At 42.2% G+C, this 10709-nt stretch overlaps 1 protein-coding gene and 1 long non-coding RNA gene across 2 annotated transcripts in view; both read left to right on the plus strand.

Annotated features, from left to right (window-relative positions):
- Positions 1–4034: 4034 nt before the first annotated feature.
- Positions 4035–10709, plus strand: part of LOC103517364 — a 7286-nt gene continuing 611 nt past the window's right edge. The window contains exons 1-4 of the mRNA XM_026829481.1: positions 4035–4604; positions 4751–4786; positions 9058–9507; positions 10440–10707. Coding sequence (XP_026685282.1) covers positions 4253–4604; positions 4751–4786; positions 9058–9507; positions 10440–10707 — 1106 coding nt within the window. The 5' untranslated portion in view covers positions 4035–4252. The remainder of the gene's footprint in view (positions 4605–4750; positions 4787–9057; positions 9508–10439; positions 10708–10709) is intronic.
- Positions 5729–6562, plus strand: LOC113470780. The gene is made up of 2 exons (XR_003393716.1): positions 5729–5944; positions 6290–6562. It is a non-coding gene; the product is annotated as an uncharacterized LOC113470780 (long non-coding RNA).

Genomic DNA, 10709 nt, shown 5'->3' on the forward strand with positions numbered 1-10709 from the left:
TTAAGAGTACCAAGGTAGGTACCTATTTGCTAGACATTGTTTTATGTTTCATCTGCAGACCTAATTTTTTTCTTTGTTGGGAGAGATAGCTTCTTTTATTTCTTTTTACAAGGTATTTCTACCTGATATACCTACTTTTATAACATAAAGTCGGTTGCCTTAAAAAGGTACCAGAAACATTTTATAAATTTACTATGCTATGTTAAAAGTCAGTTCATAATATTATTTTCTTCTTCTTCTTCTTCTTCTTCTTCTTCTTCTTCTTCTTCTTCTTCCCTTCTCCTCTTTTTTCTTTAAATATTGTTTTTGGTGGTTTTATTTCAAGTGGCAGAATTCTTAGAATTGAGCTCTTTCACCCAACCACTTTCTTATCTTCCCCTCTCTAAACTAATTCTCTCCCCTCTTCTCTTAATACTTTATACTAGACTTCCCTCCCTCTCAACCTTTAATAATTATCTTCTTCCTCCCTCCCTCTAATGCCTTCCCTCGAATTTACCTCGAGTGTCCTCTGGGGTTTCCCGACCTCTAAACGGAGAGGTACGAGATTTCAATTTTCACAACCTCCCTAATTCCGAATTTAGACCCATTCCCCATTGCTGGGAAAAATCGAAAACTCCCGAAATTCCAAACCGTTCCCGAGATATTGACGGTTTTTAGTCCCCCCATAAGAAATACACGGGGAACACGCTTTGGAAAATCCCGAAATTCCCAACCGTTCCCGAGATATTGACGTTTTTTAGTCCCCCCATAAGAAATACACGGGGAACACGCTTTGAGGCCAGCAAAACTTTTCCTACGTTTTATATTTTTGCTCTCGTCTTTTAGTTTTGAGTTTTCATTTCTTCGAGACAAGACTCAGGGACGATATTAGTTTTCAGGGGCGAAGCCAAGGGAGCGCGAAGCGCGACACCATGCACAACCTCGCGAAGCCCCCGAAGGGAGGCGGCCGCAGCGCGACCGTAAACGAGGGAGCGCAAGGCGCGACCCCATGCACAACCCGCGAGGCCCCCGGGGAGCCCCCACCGCCAGCCGATGCCTACCCCCCCGAACCCCCGGGAGCGCGCAGCGCGACCGCATGCCCAACCCCGCGAAGCCCCCGGGCCATGCACAACTCCGCGAAGCCCCGGGAGCGCGAAGCGCGACCCCATGCACAACCCCGCGAAGCCCCGGGAGCGCGCAGCGCGACCGTATACGTAACCCCGCGTAGCGAGCGCGACCCCATGCTTACCCCGCGAAGCCCCCAGGAGCGCGCAGCGCGACCGTAAACAAGGGAGCGCGAAGCGCGACCACATGCACAACCTCGCGAAGCCCCGGGAGCGCGCAGCGCGACCCCACGCACAACCCCGCGAAGCCCCCGGGAGCGCGCAGCGCGACCGTATACGCAACTCCGCGTAGCGAACACGCGAAGCCCCCGGGGGGGTGGAGCTCCCGAGCACGAAGTGCGAGTCTACTGAAATACCTTCTTTTTAGTCTGTCCTTCCTTTATTATTACAATAGTCATAAAAAGGTATAAGGGACGGACTATTGTATTCGCTTCGGTGTCGTCTGTCTGTCTGTCTGTCTGTCTGTCTGTCTGTCTGTCTGTCACTCTGTCTGTCCCCATAGAAGGACTCATCCAAACCTGGTCGACCTATATATCAAATTAAAGGTCTTTTTACCAGGAACAAGAAAATGGTGAAAAAAATCCCCCAAAAACCAGTTTTTTTTTTTGGCTTTATGGTTCTCTGGACAAAATTTGATATATACCTAGGTCGACCAGGTTTGGATAAGTCCTTCTATGGGGACAGACAGAGTGACAGACTGACAGACGACACCGAAGCAAATACAATAGCCCGTCCACTATACCTTTTTTATTACTATCGAAATAATAAAGGAAGGACGGGCTAAAAAGTCTTGTATTGACCCCTGCATGTGTGGTTTGAGTATTCTAAAGAAAAATTTCGACCACCCTGTATAACATAATATGTTTTGTAAAATCCTTGTACATTACCTGTTTGAGGCAAATTTAATTTTCTTTTTCGCCCTCATCCTGTGTTCTTTTCTTTCTTCTTCTTCTTCTTCTTCTTCTTCTTCTTCTTCTTCTTCTTCTTCTTTTTCTTCTTCGTCTTCTTCTTCTTTTTCTTCTTCGTCTCCTTCTTCTTCTCTTGTCTTTTCTTTGTGTCTTGGTATGTGTCTCTTTCTTTTGAGTTATATTTTCTTGGAATTCTCTTCAATTTGTCATTTATTTTTTCTTACGTCTCTTTCTTTCTTCTGAAGTTTCTCATCTCAACCATGTTTCCATCGTAGCATCAGTGCCACCACTTTCAATTAGTTGTGGTGAAGCCGTTCTATTAATTTAAATTTAATAGTAGGTACCCAAGACACGCTAGACCAAAATCTAGCAACATTAAATTGCAAAATTTATTATTTTGCTACAGCAGCAGCAGCAGCAGCAGTAGGTACCCACAGCATCACATAAATGGGGAGTATTGTGTCTCTTGTCGTTCATCTGAGGAGGGACATACTATGGAATGGGTATGTAGTTGTGATATCCAGAAGATCTCACGGAAAAACAAAGATGACATGCGATTGAACAACAGGTATTCACAATTTCCAGTGCTCATATTCATGAAACGTGGATTTTAGATGAAAATACAAGAAATAATTGATCAGCTAGTCCCTACATAACTCTGATAATGGCCATCCGATTTCAAAAATTTAAATTCGCAAATTTGGGCCGAAAGCAATACTTTTTGTTATCCTTTAAGGGACCTAATATAGATGTGCATACGTCTACATTGCACATTTATCTCGTACCGCCGAAAACTGCACCTGCACGAAAACTCGTTGTCTGTGTCGTAGCATGCCCATTCCGTAATATGTCCCTCATCAGACCGGCGAGAAGTGAGAAGAGACACAATACATTTACCTACTGTGGGTCCTCTCTTCTACCTCTCCCCTCCTTTTCATTTCCCCTTCTCCTCCTCCTTCTCCTCTTTTTCCCCTACTTCTGCTTATCCCCCCCCCTCTCCCCCCTATCCTGACAATTTTCCGGGACGCCATGGGAAAATGTGTGACCTTGAACTTTTCGGGTAGAGAGAGAGAAAAGCACAGAGCCCTGTTACTCTCTCTCTCTCTCTCTCCTTCTCCCTCTGTTCCCCCTTCTCTCTCTCTCTCTCTCTCTCTCTCTCTCTCTCTCTTTCTATCTCATTTTTTTTCTTCCCCTCCATTTATCTTTCGTTTGTTTATTTATCTCTCTGTCTCTCCCTTTTCCCCTCTCTTCCTCCCTCTCCTCCTCTCTCTCTCTCTCACTCGTTTCCATTTGCGCTCTTTGTTTACGAAAATTCTACAACTCGTAGTAAAACAGTGTCGAATGTCGAGAAGTCAAGTCACCCATCCAGATGTTCACCAAGCCCGACGAGTGTTAACGTTAAAGGTACGACTTTCTTGGAAACTTTTTTCTGAGAAAATTCACCAGAAACTTTGAAATTCTAGGGTTTTTTTAAATTGTTGTGTAGGTACCTTTTTTAATTTCTCTAAAGAAAAAAAAATAGTAGAAAAGCAAGCACATGATATTAGTAGGTACAAGACGCGAGACGGTACTCGCTCAAATTACAACCACGCACAAGGTTGCTTAACTCAAGTGGTCTGTCGGGAACTAGTATTCTCAAGGTCGCCAATTTGCTAGCACGGGTTCTGACTGTTGTAAACCAAAATTGTATAAATGCCATGTATTTGGTTTGGTTATGCAATATGCAACACACAAAACATTAGGGATAATTTTATTAGAGGAGACGCCAATTTGCAAGATACCTACCTAGTAGGTAATACCTTGACTCACCTACATTCGTAAGCAAATAAATTACCCTCTTTTGATGTGTGGTAAAAAAAAATCACTCTGTTGAGTAGATATACATACCTACCTAACTAGCCTCTGCTTATAAAACAATATTACCTTCCTAACTATACATAGAGAGAGAGAGAGAGAGAGAGAGAGAGAGAGAGAGAGAGAGAGAGAGAGAGAGAGAGAGAGAGAGAGAGAAGTGAACATTTACAGGAAAAATCATACTAATAGTTAATAGCTAATAGTCCTTTTCCAAGAGTGATTTTCGTTCCCTAGGAAATAAAATAGAGAGGATCGTCCCCTTATCAAACAAACTTGTCCCCTTATCAAACAAAGTGTATAATTGAGATCAACTCTACAATAATTTAATTTTGATTTTTCAAGTTTCCATTTATCGATAATACAACATATCGAACAGAACCTAAAATAATGAGCAGCATGTATCCAGATTTAAGTCATCTGAAAGATCACCACTATGGCTGGTACTACAGACCCTCTTGTCCTCCCGCTCCAGAGACGGATTCTGAGGGTGAAAAAGAGGGCCATGCCATCTCCTCATCCTTCCATAGACAATGTCCTCAATGCTATGAACGGTGCAGAATCTGCCACAAACGCGGAAGTGACGAAGAAGAGAGCCACGGGCCTTTTGCTGGCCGGAGGACTTGTCGGCCTTCGGGTTCGGATAGTGAGGATGAAGGCCATGGGCCTTGGTCCCGACACCGGCCTTGTGAGGAAACATGTGGAGGGCCATTTTCCTCCAAATATTGCGGTCATTGTAAAGGCCCCGAGGAGGAAGGGGGTTTTAGACTTGTCGGCCTTCGGGTTCGGATAGTGAGGATGAAGGCCATGGGCCTTGGTCCCAACACCGGCCTTGTGAGGAAACATGTGGAGGGCCATTTTCCTCCAAATATTGCGGTCATTGTAAAGGCCCCGAGGAGGAAGGGGGTTTTGCGGACCATGAAGGTTCCCGCTGTTGGCGTCGGCCGTGCAATCCGGATGAATGTGGAGGGCCGTTTTCCTCCAAATATTGCGGCCATTGTAAAGGCCCTGAGGAGGAAGGGGGTTTTGCGGACCACGAGCGTTCCCGTTGCCGGCCGTGCAATCCTGATGAGTGTGGACGGCCATTCTCATCCAAATATTGCGGCCATTGCAAAGGCCCTGAACTCAAAGAAGAAGAAGAATCGGACGGGCATTTCCTAGACCATGAACGTCGGGGTTCAAACGAAGATCATATCATTTTCCAGTGAAAACACGAAATTGTTCCCAGAAAATTATTTTCCAATGAAGTTTTTGTCGACCATATTATGCCCATCATTCACGCTCAGACTGTCTGGAATGTGGTTTTAGTGGAAAAAGCTTCAGACCCAGGTCTTGAGCTTTTTTCGGCCACACGCGTTCCGACTGTGACAGACTGCGGACTGTCGGATGGTCTGAGACGTGTGTGGTGGGTCACCCAGTAGACCCTATTATCACGATTTACTTTATCAGAAAAAAAAGAAGAACACGTATATCTACAAATATTAAACACTCACAAGTACCTTCTTCACAGTTAAGTAGGGATACGTATTTTTACAGTTCACACCTCAAATATAGCCGTGTTAACAGTTATCACCTAGGTAATTGCAACATTCTCTGAAATCTCTAGACTAATCTAGAACATTTCCCTTTGTCCGGAGCTATTCACAACCATGTCAGGTAATAAGAGAAACACTCACAAGTACCTACTTCACAGTTAAGTAGGGATACGTATTTTTACAGTTCACACCTCAAATATAGCCGTGTTAACAGTTATCACCTAATTGCAACATTCTCTGAAATCTCTAGACTAATCTAGAACATTTCCCTTTGTCCGGAGCTATTCACAACCATGTCAGGTAATAAGAGTGACTGGAATATTTTGTCTGTCTCTAGAACTTACTATTCTTTAACATTTGGCATAAAAAGAGTTTAATTTTATTACTAACAATTTTCTTCAGAACTTACTAATCTTTAACATATGGCATAAAAAGTGTTTTATTTTTGCTTTCTATTATTTTAATAGCAGTTCTTTTAAAAATCAGTTTGTTTTCAATCACTTTTTCGTAAACACTTTGGGATCGTTCGAAAGCTTCGAAAACCTAAGTTTGAGATTCATAACTTTATCGCTAGGCTACCGTCTAAAGTTATCTAGGTACCTTTGGTATCTATATTTCTACTACATACTGAGCCTTTTTTTTATCTCTAAAAATTAAGTTGTGTTCAAAGATTTTTTTGTGTAAATACTGTAAACCCTTTTGAACCGATCAAAAGCTTTCGTAAACCATAGCTTGCAATTTTTTCAACTTTTTCTTAGACTTGATACCTACTCCTTACCTGCGATACCTACCTAACTACCCATTTACCTACCTACATACTAACCTTTTTATCTACTGTCCTACGATCGAAAATTCCATTTTTTTTTCTTCTTTTTTTTAATCTTACGTATAGGTACCTACATCTATCTAGGTACGATAAATTGCATACCTACTAGGTTTTTATTCCATTTTAAGTGATTTGTTTTCTATGAAGGGAGAATCGACAATTTCCAAGATATCTCTGAGCTCATCATTATCTTGGGTGTTTATTGCCTTGTCTTTGAAGTGCTTTACTTAGATACCTACTTGTGATTGTGCTCTGAAACGCTATACCTACTTTCTTGAGAAAATTTTGAAGTGACTTTGTTTTTCATTGGACAGTTAAGTGAAACTTATTTGTGGTACCTATAGTCCTTATAACGTTACAGTGATTATCAGATATATACAGTTCCCTCTACCAAACCTCTTAAAAAGAGCTCATATAAATTTCGGATTCAGACCAGTCCCGTATCCAGGATTTTATTGAGGAGAGGGGACAAAAGAACTGTAACTGTTAGGTCTTATCGTCCCGAAATCAAAGAGAGAAGGAAGACAGGATAGGAGAAAGCCAGCTGTTCCGAGAACGGGAATCAAACTCGTGTTTATGTATGATTTCTTGGTTTGATTGCAGGTGCAGCACAGCCACGGCGTATTGTATATTTCATGGGCAGGAAAAGAAGTGTACCATGACGAATATGAAGTTCTGGTTGTTGTAGATTAAGTCGAAAACGTGCTTTTGCTGTAACATATTTTATATAAGTTTTTCACCTTTTCACATGATCAACCTCAACCAGCCTAGTTAGCTAGGTTGGTAGCCTGTCTGCCTTGTGGGTGCTAGATCGCGGGTTCGATTCCCGCCCGGGGCGGATTTTATCCTGAACGGATAATGTTCGTTCTCGGAACCAGTGGCTTTCTCCTATCCTGTCTTCCTTCTCTCTTTGATTTCGGACGATAAGACCTTGGTAGTTACAGTTACATAGCTCTATCTAGCACATATACTCTATCAAATTTACTTTTCGACATGTGAGGGTTAATTGCTATGTATTGGACAATATTTTACTTAATTTTAACTATTGTAAAACTCTATTAATAATAAATAGGCATAAGCTCATAAGAATTAATATTGATAATAATTGTTCAGCAATTCTGCGTTTTTTTTTTTTCAATACCTACCTATGTACCTAGCTAGTTACCAAACCAGGGTCTATGTAAATACAGATCACTATGGTTAACCGATGTCGATCAAGGATGGTATTTAAATGGGTCACTGATTTGACTAGGTAGGTATCAATATCTTGAAAAACATGATTTCTTATTTTAACAGTACCTAGATACCTACCTACCTACCTTTTTTTAAAAAAAATCTGGTGTGAACATCACACGACTTTCCTTATCCTATTGAAAGATGCTTATTTGGTGTTCTTTTATTGTAGGTAACTTTTACAATATCTCTAGCCGTTTAGTCAGTATAGCTGAAAACCGCCGAAAAGTGGTCGAAAGCCGCCAAAAAACGGCCGAAATGCCGCCAGCTGCAGCAGCTGTCCTAACCAAAAGTTTTGTGTTGCATCCTTGTTACATTTGTGGACTTCATATCAAATTTCATGTCTCTAGCTCATACCGTTCCCGAGATATTATTGAATTACACCGAAAACCGCCAAAAAGCGGCAAAATACCGCCAAGCACTCTGTCTGTCCCCATAGAAGGACTTAATCCAAACCTGGTCGACCTATATATCAAATTAAAGGTCTTTTTACCAGGAACACGAAAATGGTGGTGCAAATTTTTATGTATTAGATACCCATGTACCCAAGTATGTACTTATGTAACTGTGTATGTAAATATATGTATACCGCATACCTGTCGTAATATAGCTAAGTAAACAACCAGGTAGGTTATTTACTATAAAATTCTCCTCTCCTTTTCACTCTCAAATATCTCTCTCTCTCTCTCTCTCTCTCTCTCTCTTTCTTTCTCTCTCTCTCTCTCCAAGATGAATTATAAGTTTGAAAAAGAAAAAAAAACTCTAAACTGTTTCGATCCAAGGGAATAAAGTATAAATAAGAGACAGAGAGAGAGAGGGAAAGGGAGAGAGAGGGGGGGAAGAGAGTGAGAAAGGGGAAAGAGAGAGAGAGAGGGAGAGAGAGATTTTCAACAACCAATCGGATTGCTTAAATCTATTTTAAGTTAAAATAAAAATTTTAACCAACCGAGTACCGAAATAGGGTAGTTTCTGGTTTGTCGCCCGTAGCAGATTTTATCCTAAACGGGTAAAGTTCGTTCTCGGAACGGCTAGTTTTCTCCCTATTCTGTCTTGCTTCTCTTTGCTTTCGGGGACCTTAAGATTTTAGCAGATCAGCTCCTTCTGTATTTAGTTATTTATTATTATTTTATTTATTCATTTTTGAAGTGACGTCATAAATATTGCACAATGATATGAAAGTGAATCTAATGATTAATTAATTGATTATTTAGTAATGATTCATTGCGGTTAGCTGGGAAACTTGTTCATCTTCTAATCAGGATCAACAGGCCCGGAGCTAAAGGCTAAAACGAAGACTTCCTTAAAAAAGAAGAAAAAAAGAGGTTTAATAGAACGAGCTGTAACTGCTAAGGTCTTATCGTCCCGAAAGCGAAGATAGAAGGAAGACAGGATAGGAGAAAGCCAGCCGTTCCACATTGTAATTAAATGGTGACTATCACTCAAACCTCGTCTGGCTTTAAACAGGGAGTATACGTATACCAGCCTGAATTTCCCATCTTAAAGTAATAGCAAACGTTGAGTGCCAGCCTAGTTAGCTTAGTTGGTAGTGCGTCTGCCTTGTAAGCGCTAGGCCGCGGGTTCGATTCCCGCCCGGGGCGAATCTTCCCGCTGTCGGCCATGCAATCCGGATGAGTGTGGAGGGCCGTTTTCCTCCAAATATTGCGGCCGTTGTAAAGGCCCTGAGGAGGAAGGGGGTTTTGCTGACCACGAGCGTTCCCGTTATCGGCCATGCAATCCTGATGAGTGTGGAGGGCCATTCTCATCCAAATATTGCGACCATTGCAAAGGCCCTGAACTCAAAGAAGAAGAAGAATCGGACGGGCATTTCCTAGACCATGAACGTCGGGGTTCAAACGAAGATCATTGTGGAGGGCCGTTTTCGTCCCATTATTGCGGCCGTTACAGGCCGTCTGAAGGCCCGGGTTGTCATGGTAACCAAGATGGTGTCGATGGGAGGTGGGGGGAGGAGGGGTGGAGTCCCAGAGGAAGGAATCATGTCATGGAGGGGGAAAGTTTCCAGGAGGCCATTGTGGATCTTGAGAGAGAACTAGGTAAAAGGATTTTGGAATGTAGGATGAAACCCATGGACTTATGCAGGTAGTAGCTACCTATTTTGTAGATTCTTAGAAGCTTAACCCATCCTTTAGGGCTATTTGCCCCTACACCTAAGCCTCGGAGTGGACTTTTTGTGTAGGTATGGATAGGGCTAAGAGCTTTATTAATACGTACATATTAATATATGTAGGTTGTTCCTTTAGAAGAGGGGAAATAAACTTCAGAATAGGGGAAATCGTCTCACTTTCCAAAAGGAAAATACGACTGAACTTAACTTACAATGTTGTGGTTTTGAAGTTGACTCGTAGCTTGTTTTGTACTGGAACGTTTCGGGTCTAAATTCCAGACCCCTTTTCAAAAGAGTGTCACACTTATATCAACTCAACTAAGTACCTACTAACCCATCCTTTAGGGCTATTTGCCCCTACACCTAAACCTCGGAGTGGACTTTTTGTGTATGTATGGATAAGGCTAAGAGCTTTATTAATACGTACATATTAATATGTGTAGGTTGTTCCTTTAAAAGAGGGGAAATAAACTTCAGAAGAGGGGAAATCGTCTCAGTTTCCAAAAGGAAAATACGACTGATTAACCCATCCTTTAGGGCTGTTTGCCCCTACACCTAAGCCTCGGAGTGGACTTTTTGTGTAGGTATGAATAGGGCTAAGAGCTTTATTAATACGTACATATTAATATATGTGTAGGTTGTTCCTTTAAAAGAGGGGAAATAAACTTCAGAAGAGGGGAAATCGTCTCAGTTTCCAAAAGGAAAATACGACTGAACTTAACTTACAATGTTGTGGTTTTGAAGTTGACACGTACCTTGTTTTGTACTGGAACGTTTCGGGTCTAAATTCCAGACCCCTTTTCAAAAGAGTGTCACACTTATATCAACTCAACTAAGTACCTACCTCTTATGTCTCCGCAGGTCCTCACTGGTGGTCGCGCGAGCGTCATCACGAGCTACCCCACCATCATGTAGGTGTGTACGCGTGGGTATCCTGCAGTAACGGCGAGGTGCCCGCCAATGCCGTCAAAGTGGGCAGAGATGAAGACGGAGGGAGAACCTATGTAGGCCGGGCTAGGCATGAGGGGGATCTGCTCCCGGCCAAAGTGGCACCGAGTCATGGTGGGGCATTCGTACCGTGGGGCGGACTGGAGCATTCTAAGTTCAACTATGAGGTGAGTGCATACCGGT

The sequence above is a fragment of the Diaphorina citri genome, unplaced genomic scaffold, assembly GCF_000475195.1.
Source record: "Diaphorina citri unplaced genomic scaffold, Diaci psyllid genome assembly version 1.1 scaffold1822, whole genome shotgun sequence".
Classification (NCBI taxonomy): Eukaryota; Metazoa; Arthropoda; class Insecta; order Hemiptera; family Psyllidae; genus Diaphorina; species Diaphorina citri.